The sequence below is a fragment of the Grammomys surdaster genome, unplaced genomic scaffold, assembly GCF_004785775.1.
Source record: "Grammomys surdaster isolate TR1022 unplaced genomic scaffold, NIH_TR_1.0 172, whole genome shotgun sequence".
Taxonomy (NCBI): domain Eukaryota; kingdom Metazoa; phylum Chordata; class Mammalia; order Rodentia; family Muridae; genus Grammomys; species Grammomys surdaster.
This window is the reverse complement of record NW_021604620.1, coordinates 6391396-6410368: the sequence shown is the minus strand read 5'-3', so window position 1 is coordinate 6410368 and position 18973 is coordinate 6391396. Positions and strand designations below refer to the sequence as shown.

General features: G+C 41.7%; 1 protein-coding gene across 3 annotated transcripts in view; it reads right to left on the bottom strand.

Moving 5' to 3' along the window:
* Rbms3 (RNA binding motif single stranded interacting protein 3) overlaps positions 1 to 18973 on the bottom strand; it is a 656597-nt gene that overhangs the window by 225986 nt on the left and 411638 nt on the right. For all 3 annotated transcript variants that reach the window (XM_028767340.1, XM_028767342.1, XM_028767343.1), the window contains exon 7: positions 6291 to 6448. In XM_028767340.1, the coding sequence (XP_028623173.1) occupies positions 6291 to 6448 (158 nt within the window). The remainder of the gene's footprint in view (positions 1 to 6290; positions 6449 to 18973) is intronic.

Below are 18973 nucleotides of genomic sequence, written 5' to 3'. Positions count from 1 at the left end.
CCTGTACACGGCGATTATCCAAGTTAGTGAACAAAACCTGAAGTGCTTCATTTAGTCATTAAGTTACTCAAGGGTGACTGGGGAAATAACTCAGTTCATAAGGGTGAAGTGTTTACCACAGAAGCAGGGGGACCTGGGTTTGATTCCCAGCAAGACACGAAAAGCCAGGTATAGTTGGTCAGCAAGACAGAGAGAGGCAGATCCCTAGGGCTCCCTTGCCAGCCAGATTAACCTACTTGGTGAGTTGCTGCCAGTTAGTGACCCTGACTCAAAAGGAAGGTGGTAGGATGAAAAGCATCTGAGGAATGACATCTGAGTTTGTCCTCTGGACTACATGTGCCCAAAGACACACACACACACACACACACACACACACACTCCTACAGGAGTAAACATGCCTTACACAAACACACACACACAACCCTATAGGAATAAACATAAACACACACATACATACACACAAACACATACACACACCCCTACAGGAACAAATAGGCCACACTCATACATACATACATACATACATCCACCCCCACATCCCCACAGGAATAAACATGCACACACACACACACACACACACACACACACACACACACAGGCCCATGCCCAAGCTAATGCACATCCATGGGAACACACATACATATGCACACCCTTATGAGAGTAAACATCACACACACACACACACACACACAGGCCCCTACAGAGTAAACATGCACACACATCCACACATCCACACCTCTACAGAGTAAACATGCACACACACACACACACACACACACACACACACACACACACACACAATTGATGAAGGTTTACTATGTGTGACATCTCATTCTAGACCCTGTAAATAGGTAAAAAGAAAAACAGGTGCCCAGGTGCTTTATAGACTGACCCACTACTCTAGCCTTGAACTGGGCATTCTGCATGACTTTTCTCTCAGTCTGAGTGTCTGCAGACTATGCTACCTAGTTTCATGTCTACTTGACAGAAGTTAGAGTCATCCCAGAGAGAGAACCTCAATTAAAAATCTCCTTTGTAAGGTGGGGTTGTAGGACTGGCCTACTTTTCTTCAGAGAATTTTTCCCTGCCCTTCAACCCCAGACTGCTAACCAAATTAAATGCCACTGTTCGAATTCCTGTAAATGTTTTCTTTTTCCTTCAAATGAAATCTATCATAGTTGTATCCAGTCCATCACTTTATTTCTTTATTCTCCCACTGGTATAGTGGGACATTTTCTTAATTAGTGATTGATAGAAGAATGCCAAGCCACTGTGGGTGGTGCCATACCTAGGCTGGTGGTCCTGAGGTTCTATAAGAAAGCAGACTGAGCAAGCCAGAGGAAGCAAGCCAGTAAGCAGCACCTCTCCATGGCCTCTGCATCAGCTCTGCCTATAAGTATCTGCCATGCTTGAGTTCCTGCCTTGAGTTCCCTCAAAGGACTGTGATGTGAAAGTCAAATAAAGCCCTTTCTCCTTAAGTTGCTTTAATTGTGTTTCACTATAGCAACAGAAACATTAACTAAGACACAGATCTTCCAAATAATTCTGAGAATTGGTCTTGACACACCAGGGTGATGCCTCTCCTACATGAGAGGGCTTCGGGCATGTGTCAGTATTTGTGAAGCCAGTTTACAGATGTCTGTCTAAGCCTTCTATTAGCCTATGGAGTTAGTGGGTCATCATGGGAAAGCAGACACTTCCACCAAATTCTCATGTGACTCTGAAGCTGTTAATACTTTGAGCTCTACTGCCAGGGGCATCTTTATGTAACCCAGCACCTTCTCTTGCTTGCTAACTGTGGTGGTTTCAATGTGTTTAACCTAGGGAGTGGCACTATTGGGAGGTATGGCCTTGTTGGAGAAAATGTGTCACTGTGGGAGTGGGCTTTGAGACCTTCCTCCTAGCCACATGGAAGTTAGTCTGCTCCTAGGTTCCTTTGGGTGACTATATAGAACTCTCAGCTCTCCCAGCTCCCTGCCTGCCTGGATGCTGCCTTGCTCCTGCTTGGATGAAAATGGACTGAACCTCTGAACCTGTAAACTGGCCCCAAATAAATATTCTTTATAAAAATTACCATGGTCATGGTGTCTGTGCACAGCAGTAAAACCCTGACATTACATATTAGCCCCAGGAGAATCAAGAACATTGTCCAATAATCTCTGTTTCGTGGTTGAGAAAGAGACTTCTCAAGGAGAAAAGGTGAGTGAGGAAAAGGGGGTGGGACTTTTAAAAGTAGCAACAGTGAAATGCCTCAGCACCTAAAGGCACTTACCTTAGAGCCTAACACCCAGAGTTCAAGGCTTAGAACACACATGGTGGGAGGAGGAAACCAACCCTTAGAAGTTGTATTCTGATCTCTGCAGGGGGGCTATGAATACATGTATGAAACATGTATTCCCTCTTCTCCACACACAATAAAATAAAGGTAGTATGATTTTTTTTCTTTTAGGAAAAGGAGAAACAGCAAAATTTTATTTCTAGTCCTGTTAGCATAAGCAAGAGCCACCATTGTTCCAGATCACAGAGCAAATTCTACAGTATGGCCAGGAATATTGTCGGTTCTATTAGCACATGGTAGAACTACAAGCTCTGTCTTAGTCCATGCCATTAGGTCAATCGAGGGAGGTTCTGCTCCTTAATTTAAAATCTAAACTTCTCAGAAAGAAGGACTCATTCTACATCCATTTCCAAGAAGCCAACAAAGCAAAACAGGCTCACACTTTCTGCTTTCTGATTTCTTAGTGTTTTTTCTTTTACGTCTACTTGCCTTCTAAAATCAGTAAATCCAATACTGAGAGAAGAAAGACCTGCTGAACATGCACTTATAATCCAGGCAGTCTGGAGGCTGAGGCTACCCTGGGATACAGAGGGTGTTGCTATCTGGAACACAAAACCAAACAAAGAAACCACCTGGATTTCAGCAGAAGAATTCAACTGATGACTCAAAGGCACAGATCCAAGTTTTGAGAAAACTGAGCTAAACTGCTTAGTAATCTCACAGAATGCTAACCATAAAATCGTATCCATCCACACATCCACCTGTTCACTCATCCATCTGTTAATCCAACTCCCACCAACCCATCTATCCTCAGTTCTTTTACCCACCTACCCATCTTCATATCCACTCATCCACCATCCACCCACCCACTCATCCATCCACCTACTCATCCATCTATTCAGTCACCCATCAGCCACCTACCCATCTATCCACCCACCACCAATGCATCCACCCACCTACCCATCTATTCACTCACCTACCCATCCACCCACTTACCTATCTACCCACCCATTCTCCCATCAATAAATCTACCCTCCTACCAATTTAACACCTAACATCCATGCACCCATCAGTTTACCTGCCTACCCATCCTCCTATCAACCTATCTAGCCATTCATCTACCTACATACCCATCTAACAATCAAAAAGAAAGAAAGAAAGAGAGAAAAGAGAAAAGAAAAGAAAGGAAAAGAAAGGAAAAACCAGTGGGAGAATACTGAAATAAAGTAACAAATTGGGTACAACTATGATAACTTTTGTTTCAGAAAAACAAAACAAAACAAAAACAAAACACCCTTGTATAGGAATTTGAACAGTGGCGTTTAATTTGGATAATAGTCTGGGGTTGAAGGTCAGGGAAGAATTCTGAAGAAAAATGGGCCAGTCAATACTTAACAGCTGAGTAGGCAGAAGGCAGCAGAATGGCTATAGACAAGGTGGTCAGTCAAGAAAGGTAGCCTTGCTCAGGGCATGTGTCAGGAAGAACCATGACCAGGAGTGTGAACCAAGCCAGATATGACATTGGGGGTTGGGGATTGGTGGTTGAGGAATTAAATCACTCAGGCAATGCTAAAGACTCTGTTGTGCCCAGATTTGAATTTGTAAGGGGTCCCTGTGGTTTCTATATGCAGAATACACCAGAGGAGAAAGCTGGTGAATTTAGAACAGGGAGAATAATCAAGGGAAAATACCCAGCCTTTTAGGGTTCCTGCAGAGATGTAACTGTGTGTAGTTCTTGCATGACTCCATCTGCCACGGATGCAGTTTTGATCTGATGACTTTAACTCCACCCTTTGTAGACATCTAGGCTTCCTTCCCTTTAGGCAAACTCAAACTCTACAGCAGGGATTGCCATGTAAGATGAGAAAGTAGCCCCGACTGCATGCCTCCAGCTACTGCTCAAGTTCATGTTTAGCCCTAACCCATAGTAGTTAAGAAGGTAAAATGTATTTGGAGACAGGTGATTACATTAAAAATGGGCCTTTAGCCACCATGACCTGTGTCTGTAGAAGATTCCGCTCCGAGTGCTAAAACTATTGAGCTGAACTATTCAAGGACATCATAGAATGGAAATACTGAAACCCACCACTCTCCACCACCCACCCATCCACCCAACAATGAACAAACAAAACAAACATGCAAGCTGAGGGCAACAGCGGAAGACGACAGAAAGGACAGACATTCCATTCAGAAAAAAGAGCTGTGGAAAAGGAGAAAGATAGCCAACTACAAACCCCAGAGAAGACATAAGAAAGCAACCACAAGATATCTTGATCACTGGCTTTTAGCTTCAAGAATGAGAAAACAAAATTTTTATTTAAGCCAGAATGCTTGCTGTTGTCATAGCATTATTAGGAAACCATCACATGGTGGATTAAGAACAAAAATCTAACCCCAAACCATATCCCAGGATACATCATAGAAAATATGTTCCCTTGATGAATTTAAAATGTACTTATTCCTCAGCAGAACTGTCAATAAAAGAGAGATTCATGTATCAGAGAGATTTTGGAGGGTAAGGGCTGGGGTAAAAATCAAAAGAGTTCAAGGGAATGCACTGAACATGTAAAACAAACTTAGCTGTCTTTCTGTGAAACCTGCATTGCTCAGGCCTCTGACTGCAGGTGGTGTGCTCTCAACATGGCGGCAGCTCATAGACACAGGAGGTCGCATGCACTCTTCCCATCTAGCCAGTAGAAAGTGGCTATGATCAGTGTTTCAAAAGCCTGACTCCTTTACACAGTGGAGAGCTGCAAGGTTTCCTCCACTCTGTTTTTTTTATTCTATTCGCCAAGCATGCACCATTCACACATCTCCTGGTCTACCTCACATAAAATATTCTGGAACGCAAAAATAATTTTATGATGAGGTACATGACCTCAAGAAATTGAAGCTTGAGGATAGGGCACATATGAGTTTCGCTGTGCATCTCCGGTTTAACCACTGGTCTACACTGTCCTCACTCCCACATGACCCAGTATCTCTTTCTGTGCACACTGTGGAGCCATGGAGACTTGGTTTCGTTTTCCAGTATCTTATCGCTAAGTCCCTTCTTTAGCTTTGAGGTCTCTTTGGCTTTGTCTTCCCATGAAAGCACAACAGGTATAGTCCTCTAATGTTATTTTAGAAGGAGACTTTCTTTTGTATACATTCCCTTAAAGTTAAAACGGCTTTTTCTTTTCTGGTGATAAGAGAGAAAAAAAATGTATTTTCCTGTTCTACCTAAAATATCAAAACCACACAGCCAGTGCTTCCTAGATGCAAACACCTTGTTGACCCCTGTTCTATTTCCACTCACCCTGGGACTTCCCCATAACTGCTGCGCTCTGAATCCTCCCCCACTACCTCCCTGCCCACTTCCCTCTGCTCGTCAGTATCCTTTCTCTCCATCAGAAACTCACATGCAAACCACAGACATACTTTGCTCACTGCGAAGGTGCATATTTTGTCCTTGCCTTTTGCCTTTTTGAAACGTATCTCATGAGGACTGTGCTGTGCATTCGATGCTTGCTATGTAACTAACGATGACCTTGAACTTCTCATCCTCCTGCCTCCACCTCCCAGCACTGAAATTATGAGTGTGACACCATGTCTGCTTTACCCAAGTCTTCCTGCATGCTAGGCAAGCAGTCTACCACAAGAGCTTTGTCCTCACTCCCAATATACACGGGCTCTTTTGATTCAGGTTATTGACTAAAACTGGCTTTCTCTGATTTGGTTGTTTTGCGAATATAGACAGGACTGAATATTAAGCGTTCATATTATCATGACCATAGACCTATACAGTCTAGGTACATGTTTTAGACAGCACAGTGTATTTATAATTTCATAAGTTTTTCTTTAGCTTAAAATAAACCTACTGAAAGATGAAAGGTTTGATAAGATATCTGTATTTTATTTTATTTTGCATATTCTATCATTTTGGGCCCTAGATATTACAGAGGAGTAGGGTTGAAAAGAAACAGTAAGGAAAGACAGGTTCCACATGGGTTCCTTACAGAGAAAGAATTACCTGGCAAAGCCAACGCCTCTGCTGACTCCGTTAGCATCTCTCAGGATTCTGGTGGATATCACATGTCCAAAGGGCTTTAGCATGTTCTCCAGCTCCTGTTCATCCATGGAGATGGGGAGGTTTGAGATGTATAGATTCGTAGGGTCTTGCTCTTGTTGCTAGGGGAAGAAAAAGAAACAATTGCAGTGAGATCTATGGACAAGCATTGCACTTGAATTGCAAAGTCCAGTCTAACATCCTCCTCCGTCCTCATAGGCCAGTACTTTCCAGGCTGACTCCAAATGGCTTAGATAGTCCAGGGTGACTGTCCTGGTTAGCGTTACTGTTGATATGATGAAACACCATGACCAAAACATCTTGGGGATGAAAGAGTTTATTTCAGGTTACACTTCTGGTAACAGCCAATCGCTATAAGAAATCATGACAGGAACCTGGAGGCAGGAGCTGACGCAGACTTCATACAAGGGTGTTGCTTACTGGCTTGCTCCTCAATGGCTTGCTCAGCCTGCTTTCTTATAGAACCTAGCATCATCAGCCCAGGCACAGAACCACCCACAATGGGCTAGGTCCTCCCCCATCAATTACTAATTAAGAAAATGTCCTACAGGTTTACCTACAGATCAATCTAATGGAGGCATTTTCTCTATTGAGGCTGTTCCTCTTCTACTGTGACTCTAGCTAGTAATTAGTTGACATAAAGCTAGTCCTCACAGTGGCTTAGAACTCATGATCCTCCTGCTCCAACCTCCCAAGTGCTGGGAAAACAGGTATGCATACGAGGACAGGTGTGCATCACCTCATCTGGCCACCAAGGACCTGTGCACTTCACCCTATCTGGCCACTCTCATACTCTAAGAAACCTTTCTCATAAAAAAAAAATAATGCCATCAACGAAACCCAAGCACTCTGTCTACCCTTCTTTGTAAAGATACATACAAGCTTATGTTGCAGTTGAACTCAGGTGAGCACATGTAAAATCATACTTTATCCATGAGGCGTCCAGCAGTGACACCTCAAATTTCAGAGGGCTGGCATGGAACCCTGTGATTCCATCATCCCCATCTTTGTTAAGAGCTTGCTACGTGCTACTCGTGTCTTTTCCAGACTGAGTTGTGACAGCAACACTTGCATGGATTTGTCTCTCCTCATAGCTTCATGGGCAGGAGTCGAATTGTTACTACAGATCTGGGCTATCCTGTTCACATTCTCAACTGAAGGAAACACTTCGTAGCTTCTCTCGGGGTGTGGCTTCCTATGGTCGACATCACTACATGTGCACTTTGAGATTACAGGTACTGAACTAACGGTTCTGAGCAAGCACTGCGTAAGTGCAACAGCAGATCTTAACAGACTGCCCCTGAATATTTGTAGCATGTATGACGTAGATCCACAAGACAAAAGACTCATTTACAACCACAGGGGGACAGAAGAGGGCAGGGCAAGCATTTACTGTACATTCAGAATGGTGGCAATGCACAATTAGCATTGCGTATTATTTCTGGGATTTTCTACTTGCTATTTTCAGATTGTGGTTTACTACAGCTAACTGAAGTCCAAGGAGGCCAACTAATCACTGGACAGCAGTTCTACTAGCTTCTGCTCTTGCTGTACCACTCCAGGTGCACCACTCTGATCACTAATGCTGTATTTGTTAAGCCATCCTTCTAGGTTCTTACCATGCATTTTTCATTCATTATTCCTATACAATATAACTCTCACTGTATAGAGGGCACATTCAATCGCTCTGTCCATACAATACAGCTGACAAGTGTGAGAGGCAGGGCAGGGTCCCTAGACCATTGTTGAGGCCACAAGCCTTATTACTCTTTGATGCTGCCTCCCAGGAGACCAGTGAGTACTATGTCATAACTGAGATATTCAGTATCAATATTACCTGTGGCCAGGAATGGGGTGCCCACCTATAATCCCAACTTAGGAGACAGAGGCATGAGAGTTAGGAGTTCTCAGCTGGCCTCAGTTACATAGTAATTCTGAAGGCTATCTGGGAATCATGGGAGTCTCTCCCAAAATAAATAACGTAAAAATAAAAAAAAAAATTTTTACCTGAAACTTGTTAGAAATACAAATTCTCAGGGTCACCTTGAAATACTGATCATACACTCCAAGTGCAAGCTGATTTTGACAAGCCTTCCAAATGATTTTCATAATGGCATCAATTTGAGAGTTGCTATCTCAGACCAGGCAGGAATACTTATATGCAAATGAGCTCATTATGTCCAATATTTCATTGAGTGTTAACACTGCTTATGGATGGAAGCTTTGTTTAGTAGTATAGGAAAGAAAACTTCAACTGCTAGCATTCTCTGTATGTGTGTACATTTTATAATTCACATATGGAATAATAAATGAAAACATAGTTACATGTATGTTGAAACAGTAGTATTGTCATAAGAAAACAATGGTCAGAATGGCATGATTAATTACAAATATCAAAATAAGTTAGATATTTAATTAAAACACTATATTTTAGCCAAAAATCTCACCACCACCAGCACCACCACCAACAAAAAACTTAGCTTCAAGAATAAACAAGAATAAACTCTCAAAAGAAATCCAGACATCTTCAAGAATAACCAGATGTATGGTTTTAAAAGCAATGAAGCGACTATAATTATGAAATTCCAAATATTTTAGGTCAAGAGATAATTTTGATATAAAACAAAATTGCATTATTTTTAACAATTTATGCAGATAGGTATAGCTAGTCTTTTGTGTCTTTGTGGGTTCTTTCTTCCAATCTTCTCCACCTCTTTCCTTCCCCCCTTTCAAGACCCTAACTCTAGATAAGAGAGAAAAAGGATTGAGGGGTGTGGTGGTCTCAATAGGTTTGGTCCCCATAGACTTATGTATTTTAATGCTTGGCCAGTACAGAGTGACACTATTAGGAGGTGTGGCCTCATCAGAGCATGTGAGGCGTTGTTGGAGGAAGTGTGTCACTGTGGAGGCCGGCTTTGAAGTCTAACATATACTTAATCTCCTGCCACTACAGAAGATAGTGTCTTCATTACTGCCTGCAGATGAAGATCTAGAACTCTCATCTCCTCCAGTGCCATGCCTGCCTGGATGCTGCCATGCTTCCTGCCATTATGATCATGGACTAAACCTCTGAAACTGTAAGCAAGTCCCAATTAAATGTCATTAAAAGTTGCCTTGGTCCTGACATCTCTTCACAGCAATGAAACCTTAACTAAGACAAAGGGGGAAGGGAGGACAATGTTATCTTTAGACTACTTCCTGCTGATTAGGGGCCTTAGTTTCCTCGAGGCAAGTTTGATCTTCCTTGTCATGATATCTAATTTCTTTTTCTTCTTGTTTCTTCTTTGCTCATGGCTATTTCACAAAGTGAGACCAACAACCAACCAACAAACAAACAACCAGAACCAATAACCATCAACAACCAACAACCAACAGCAACCAACCACTTATCTACTCTGTCTCTTTGGGCCCTGGCATTTATATTCTCTCGGAAAAGTCCCCAGAATTCCAAACGTCAAGCAATCACAGAAGCTATCTGCAGCTGGCAAAATTCCATTTCTGCCAGAGCATGAGAGAAGTCATATTCAGCTGCTGTGGACAAGCTGCTGCAGGCCCATATCCTACACCTGGGATTAAAATGAAACCAGAGCCCTATTTCTGTGTTTCTTTTAAAAAAAAATAAAATTCTCACTACAGATATGTCACAGTATTTTTATTAATTCTTGAGATGCATAAGACTTTGTCATAGAGAGATAACTCAGTGGTTAAGAATGCTTGTTCCTCTTCTAGAGGCCCTGGGTTCAGTTCCCAGAAAAAAAAAGTACCTCACAACCATCAATTCTAGAGGATTTGATTTCCTTTTCTGTACTTGCTTGCACACATGTGGTAAACATACATACATTCACGCATGGTATACATACATACATGTACATGTGGTACAATATATGCACGCAGGAAAAAATACTTATACACTTCAAATTTAAAAATCAATAAAATATCTAAAGAAAATGCCATTGAGCTGGTTATTTAAACATGAATTATTTTTAAAATTTTTTTTTATTTCCAGGAAAATAGCAAGAATGAGCACATCTCTCTGGAAAGGGCCACAGCTTTAATTTGGGAATGGTGTTTATGTGAAGAATGTACAACTGAAACCCTTGTTTCATCTCCTCTCCTCTCTCTTTCATATGTACACACACAAACAAATGAACACACACATATACACACATGCACAAACACATGAACAAACACACACAAAATGTATTATCACCAACAAATGTCAAATGATATGATCGTAATAGGAAATTGAGATTATTTTTCTATTAACTGGCTTAAGGTCTCTCTCTGTCTCTCTGTCTCTCTGTCTCTCTGTCTCTCTCTCTCTCTCTCTCTCTGTCTCTCTCTCTCTCTGTCTCTCTCTCTCTCTCTCTCTCTCTCTCTCTCTCTCTCTGTGTGTGTGTGTGTGTGTGTATGTGTGTGTGTGTGTGTGTGTCTTTCTCCTTTTCTGATGCTTTGGATACATAGTAATGAGCCTTGTGCACATAAAACCTTCAACCTTTACAGCGTTTTTACTATCCATCACTTAATTTTAATCTTCCCATCATAACTGTAAAGGTATTTTGGCAAATATCATCATTTGTATTGGATAATGAGGAAAGAGAGCCATGAAAGATTCATCATCCTGCCCAAGGACAATCTGATAATTAGTGGCAGAGTTAGAATTAGACTTAGAACCAGCTCAGTGCATTTTCAACCAGCTCAGTGTTCCCCAAGTTTCAATTATTTGCATATCAGCTCTTGGATTATTGTTATTATTACTATTATTATTATTATTTTTGCCTGCCATGTACAATTTATTTAAAAATTAAAATTAGTTTCTCTAAAGTTAACATGCTTTTAGGACTTAAATAATTTTAAAAACATGACTTTATGTTATGACTGTTCCAGAAGAGCCAAAGTCTCCTGCCATAAATAGAAAGTCACTCTCAGAACAGTGGCCAGATTAAGGAACTAATGGTATTTGTTTGTGGCAGACTTGCACATTTCTAGTTGACTCTGATTCCAATGGGATGCTCAAGGAGGAGAGGTGAGAGGCACATTAACATCTTTGTTTTAAACTAGGAAGAGTCAGTTCTGACAGAGAACTGAAAAAAGAAACAAAGTCATTTTAATGCATTGGGGGAGGGTGGAGGTTAAAGGGAAACCCCAGGGGTTCACTCAGAAACTCCATCTAGCTCCCCTGAGACAGAGTTTCTGGTTGGCCTGGATCTTACCAATTAAGCTAGACTGGCTACCACTAGAGAACCAGCTAGCACCTGTCTCCTCCCCAGGGATGGGATCAAAGCATCCAGAAGCACCAAGTCTCCCAGTTTTACAAGATATTGTGGTTTAAATGAGAATAGCACCCATAGGCTGATTGGTCCACAGGTGATGGAACGTTTTGGGAGGGATTAGGAGTTGTGGCCATGTTGGAGGAGGTAAGTCACTAGGGGCAGGCTCTGAAAGGCTTGCACCATCCTGTTAACAAGTTTTGCTGCCTGCTGATGGTGTTTGTCCCAAGATGCAAGCTCTCAGCTACTCTCCAGCACCATGCCTGCCTGCCTGCTGTCATACACTCCATCGTGATGGACATGGATTCGAGTTCTTTGAAACTGTGTACCCCAAATAAATGCTTTCCTTTATAAGCAGCCTTGGTGATGGTATATTATCACAGCAACAGAAACATGACTAGGACATCTGGGTCTGAGGGAATCAAACTCAGATCATCACACTTGCATGACAAGCACTTTAGCAACAGACCTCTCTCCTCTTCACTGTGGAAAATACATTGAAGAATACATGCTCAACCACTCAGGAGTTTCTGCACTTGTCTAGACCTTATCAATGGATGGACCATAGCCCATGGCAGGCTCATGATATTGTTGGAGCTGACTCAACTCTCTGCACTCCTTTGTCCTTGATGAAACTGAATAACCGAAGGCCCCTACATCACTGTCCAAGACGTTGCTGGGACTTAGTCATTTTCTGTAGGCTAGTTACTCTCAATTCAAATTCACATCTGAACTCCCTAAGTGTAGAGCATGCTACAGCCACTCAGCAACATACTGTGAACACCCAGAACATTGTCCACAGGGATTGCCTAGTAAGCTATTTTCTGAATCTAAATTCAAACAGCAAGGCCAGCTCCTTAATTGGTATGCACAGAAACAGTCTGATACTTGATGGGGTCACTCCTTAATTTGTATTCACAGGGAGAATACAGCTTTGGGTAGTGATATTCATTAAATAATTCCAGCTCTTGAAATGCAGTGTTAGTCTTGAATATATTGGCTGACAATAGAATTTAAGTTCTTCATGGGAATGAACTTTAAAATACTACACACCCTATATTTCTACTTACAATTTTATTTACACATCACACTTTGTTTTAAATAGTCATCTGGGAGGAAAGCTGACTGGTGTTATAAACCAGATGAGTACTTTTAACTGTTTAGAACATGGCTTTCTATAGGAAATACATTGAAGAATACATGCCCAACCACTTAGGAGTCTCTGCACGTGCCCAGACCTTACCAATGGATGGACCATAGCCCATGGCAGGCTCATGATATGACTGGAGTTGACTCAATCCTCTGCATGCCTTTGTCCTTGGTGAAACTTCACCTGTGATAGCTACAATCTAAAAGGACATTAATTTTTTCTTGAAGTATATAATCAGTTTGCTTGTCTTTTTATTTTGAGACAGGATCTTACTTGCTCCAGGCTGATCTGGAGGTCACTGTGTGGCTAAGCAACACTTAGCCTTGCTGTCTTGGGTCCTTAGTACCAGGATGGCAGGCATGAGTCTGCATTTGCCCTACTTGCTGTTGGGGACTGCAGACCTCACATAGGCTTGCCAAGTAGTCTACCAACTGAGCTACTTACCCACCCTCTGGCCTAATTATTTCAGAAGAGGCAGCTTCAGAAGGAATCTAAGGGGCAACTAATTCATCTGATTTTTGTCATTTACCACACAGAGGAAAAGAAAATTAAGGGATTGGTGTTGGTTGGCTCAAGGTCACTCAACAGATTTGAAACGAGCTGAAGATAAACTAGGGAAGGTCCAGGCCTTTAACACTTGGTCCAGGGCCCATATCTATTTATAACGTGGAGTTCGAACTTAACATTCAAGGACTAGAAAACTACATGGTTTTATAAAATACTAGCAAGACACAAATTAGTATCTCTGAGTTGTTCGATTCCATGTTGCTTGAGTTATAGTTCCCAGACTTGGTTAGCATCTTTTCTCCTGTCCTCACAGCTGCTGAAGGAGCACTGTGCTGACTACATGAGTTGGTAAAAGTATACAGCTGCCATTTATCTAATTGTCTGTGTCACTGTCAGTAACTCCTTTGTTCTGGCCTGGATGTACATCGCTTCACCTGAACGGGGATTTCTTGACATATCACCTAGTTGTATTAATCTTGTTCATGAACAATTTAGAAAAGTAGTTTCCCTGTTGTTAACATGAATAGAAATGTCATTTTATCCAAGAATACATCCCCCCCCAAATGAGTTCCTCCATTTCTTCCCCTCAAGGTTTTTGTGTATATAAACTGTCCAAATGGGATTAGTTCATTTCACATTTGCTTCTTTGTAGTTAGTGCAGTGTCAGAGACTGGAGCATTTAAATGAGCAAAAGGGTTCTCATGGAGAGAGCAAGTGTTGCCTACATCTGGGTCAAGCTGCTAGGGAGGTACTTAGGCCTCAGTAGGCCTGGAGGCCACTGAGCATGGAATATTCTCCCATAATCAGTACCTTGTAAAGCTGGGAACAGAAGCTTCAGGATTGTAATTACCAGTCCAGAGAATGAGATCTGAGTCATGTCTCTGGCCCTGGATAGAAACAGAACATTCTGAACTTCCCGGAAGGTCATGAGATTATGATATGGCCAGAGGCTTTCTGGTAAAGAACAAAGGCATTCTACTTCACCAGGCCTCAAGAGGTAGTCTAAAGTGGGCCTGCCAATCACCGGACAGGAAAATACCCAACAGGAAAGCTGTTTAGAGACCTTAAGAAATAGTGTAAAGTATTCTTAATGCATAGGTTGCACAGTGGTCTGCCCTTGAAACTTTTTTCACCAATCAATGTCACTTTAGCAGGGACAGTGACACAAATGAGCCCAGCATATGGATGAGACATGCTCATTGCAGCTCTATGCAAAATAGCCAAGATTGGGAACCCACTGCAATGGTTGTTAACTGACAATGATTAAAGCAAATAGGTTTTCCCACCATGATATGACAGTCAGTCACACCAGGAATGGAAGTCTGTCATTTGAGACAACTTGGAGATTATGTCCAGTGAAGTAAGCCAGGTACAGCAAAGCAAGCATCATACAACTCACTCATACAGAGATGTATGATAGTTGTTTCCACTGACACTGGGAGCAGAGAGCCAGTGAGATGGCTCAGCAGATAACGATGCTTGCTGCTGATTAACCCCAGTTCAATCTCTGGGGCCAGATGATCAAAAAGAACAGAGTCTTTCAGTGTTGTACTCTGACCACCAACACAAGTACTTTGTCATAGCTACAGCTACACACCCATGTTAAAAATAAGTTTTAAAAAGTTGAGAGTAAAATGGGGGTTACTGAAGATTTGGGGGAGTAGTGGGATGGAGAGAAGGGGAAGATTGATTTACAGATACCACAATACAGTTATACAGAACCAGAGGAGGAGCTAGGAGGAGAGAGGAATGAGAGAGAGGGGAACATGGAGGTAGATGTTCATGTGTCATGTAGCAGTCTTCTGATTGTATGGGCATCTTGTTACTGATCATTACCAAATATATAACCTTTTGGATAATTTAAGCATTAGAGTCTCATTTTCCTACTGGGCCCACGTAGATGGCAGGATGATCTGGGCAATGCCCAGCCTTGTGAAGACAGTATGGAAGATTGGCAGAGCCATCTCCTATGCTGACATTTCATGGGTGACAGGGCTGGTGTTTCTGGCTGGGTGTTTCTAGCTGTGATGTGCACATGGCCTCTGGCCACAGAACAGGACGGCTGAGCTAGGCAAAGCTGCCACAGCTTAGATAGTCAGTTTGACTGGTGGCCAATTTAAATAATTACTTCAACAAAGAGGAGGATGAGGAGGAAGGAGAAGAAGAGGAGGAGGAAGAGGGAGAGGAGGATGAAAAGGAGGAGAAGGAGAAGAAGAAGGAGAAAGAGGAGGAGGAGGAGGAGGAGAAGGAGGAGGAGGAGCAGGAGGAGGAGGACAAAAGCAGAAGCAGAAGATTTGGCATGGTGATGTACACCATTAATCCCAGCACTCTGGAGGCAGAGACAGGTGAATCTCTGAGTTTGAGGGGGGTATGGTATACAGAAAGAGTTCCAGGACAGCCAGGGCTACAGAGAGAAACCCTATTTCAAAACAAACAAGCAAAAAGACCAAATAAACAAGCAACAAACAAAAATAATTATCTACCTAGATTACACTAGCACAGGGATGAGCCTCAACTTTATATTTAGTGTGCACACAGAGCTATGTTACTGCGGTACAGTCCATTCAGGACATGAAATTTGACTCACAACCAGTCTCACCAGGCTGTGTAGACAACAGCCTCGGAACACAGCATAAATCATGACGGAATCAAGAAAGTCTGCAAAATGATGGTCAGTTGATAGAATACAAGACTGTTCAGTCAACTTGAGTTTGTGGTATACAGTGAGTAGGGGAAGATAGATATAGTCACAGTATATTGTCTACATATCCAGAAATGTCAATGTCCTTATCTAACCCTGTACCAGGTGCAGTGAATATACACCAATAAAAGACATAAACAACTAAATATGAAAACTTTCTAGTATGATTTCATCCCAATTGTCTCATGAGAAATACACTGACAATATTCATTGCCACACGGGATTAATGCTAACATCATTTTCCATAAATTATTTGCTTTTAGTAGTATAATTATTTCAGGGGCATTATCTAGCAATGTGCCAAGAACTATACTCTAAAGCTATTTAAATTCATTATATTTTTATGGCTTCAAAAAAAACCCTTGAGGTAGAGTCTATTCATATTTCCATTTTACATGCAAGAAATCCCAGGTTACGAGAAGCTCTGCAGCTGCTTGGGCTCACACAGCTGTTGAGAAATCCAGCCAGAAGTGAATCCAACGGATTTAATACAGATGCTGTAGACACACTGTGTTTAATGGCTGAATCACAACTTTTATTTAAGAGATTAAAATAAGGAATGTATTGCAGGCTGGCTTCCTATAGCGTTTCCCCAAGGAATAAGCTACTTAGTGAGATACTTCACCTTCTTAAGAATAAACATCTTAATGATACTGGAGAAGTAAGTGACCAGAGGGAAACTGAGGTTAAGCCTTATTAGTAAGAGTAGAACTGTGACATTTTCCCAATACAGAGGAAAATAAAACTAACTTTCTTCTAACCTCTACTTCAAGAGGATTATATCAACAAAAGCTACCTTCGACACACTGAAAGTGGAGAACGCAGCTCTGTATACAAATGTCCTGTTGTCTTGCTGGTTTGCTTGAACCTGCTTTCACTTCTAAGCTAGCCCTGCCAATTTCCCAGAAAGCTGACTCTGTGGGGCCATGTGCATGTCACTGGAGAGGAAACAGCCAGGAACAGGTTGGCACTTCAAAACTAATTCAGCTGCACATTAAAACCCTGTCAATCTAGGTGGAGGAAGGCAGGATACCCCTGCTGATGCAATCCAAGTTCTCCAGGGAGAACCCGAACAGCTTGCAAAGATTTGGTAGCCTATGACCTGTGACACCAAGCTGGAGAAAATGTGCTGTGAGGTGTAGTAAGTGTGTTTGTAAGCCTGTCTGTGTATATGTGTGTGTAAATACGTGTATGGGTATGAATATGTGTGTGTTAATACATGTGTGTATGAATGTGCGTATGTGTGTGAGTGTCTGTGAGTTTGTGTATGTGTACATATGAATATGTGTATGTGTGTGAATATGTGTGTACGTGTATATGTTTGTGTAACTGTATATGAGTATATGTGTGTGAGTTTATGTATGTGTGTGGATGTGTGCATATATATATATACATATATACATATATATATATATATATGTATATGTGTGTGTGTGTGTGTGTGTGAGAGAGAGAGAGAGAGAGAATATGTGTATGGGGGTGTAAATTTGTATATGTGTATGCAAATACGTGTATGTATGTATGTATGTATGTATATATGTATATATGTATATATGTATATATGTGTTTGTATATTGTGTGTGATCATAAGAATATGCATACAGGGGTGTGCCTCTCACAATAAAAACGGATTTACCAATAGGCTCAAAACACTTTGAGGACTGAGGTTCCTGCCTCCTCCCTGTCTCAAACTAGCATGTAGACCTTTTTTTGAAAATAGTGGAAGGAAGTTGGCTGGGGTTTGAATGAGACAACTACTTGAACGTCTTGCAACATCATTGCTAGTCTATACCTGGCACTTATATTATTGCTAATTTCCTTAAAATGTACCAGTGGGAGCAAGGTAAGTCCAACTCTTAATGTGACTCAGTAATGGACAGATGGCTTTACCAGCAGCACCTGCAGTCACTGCAGAAGAAAGAGACCTCAGTCCGGTGGGCAGCTTATGACGGAATTTTAATAATAAGGTGGCGTTTCATACAAGCCAACACAAGAACACAACCATCAAGGTGGACATTTGCCCTCAGAACTTTTACAGCTCATAATCTGGAATTCTGTTTTGCTCAGTGGTCAGATAGCCGGAGACAACGTGGAAATTGTGTCTTGACTCCTCCATGAGCATGACGATTGATCCTTGAAATATAAACCCCTCAGATATGGAAAGGCTTAAGACAGTTGTGCCGGTCAGTTCAGTCAACTTCATAACATTTCATGCCGCCCTGACTCCCTCAAAGTGATCTGCCCATGCATCACCTCCCAGAAATCGGTCAGCATGGCAGGGGTGAGCACCCAGTGGTGTGGTACCCAGGGTTAGCCAGTCCTATGCTGTTAGCTCATTAGTCCTCTTCTCAGGGAACTTCTTGAACCATAAAGAGAAGCAATACCTTTAACTTCTGAGAGCTAATGTGGAATTCAACACATGGTGCGCTGAAAATTTAGCAGAGTGCCAGGTACACAGGAGAACTCCAGCAACTCATTAACATCCTGTAATTACCATTACTCAGAACTTAGAGCACTGCAGAAAGACCACTCCTAACTGAATACAAGCCATGTTCATAACAGAACAATCACCCGCTGCTTAGGATGTGACCCATGACATTCTTTCAACTGCAAAGTTGCTAGATATTAGTATATTAAATTATGCAGAGATCGCCATATTAGATCATGAGATCTTTAAAATGTGGCCACTGTATCGGCCCAGAAATCTAGTAATATATTACTGGGTACAAAACATAACACTGCTCCTATGATTTCTGAGCTGAAAAGATTAATGATCTATTACTGGGCTCATTAATCAAAACTGTGTGGCTTTTTTTTTTAAGGAGCAATTTTGCTGTTCGAGTCAATTAGCCCAACAGAGCTATTACACCAAAGAAGCTGCAATGTTATTCAGACTTCCCAGGGAGTATTTTAGAGTATAAAAGAAATGCTATTATTCAGAAGATACAAAATTGCTAAGCCCCTTACGTCCATACAGCTGGGACCTGTGGAACACTAA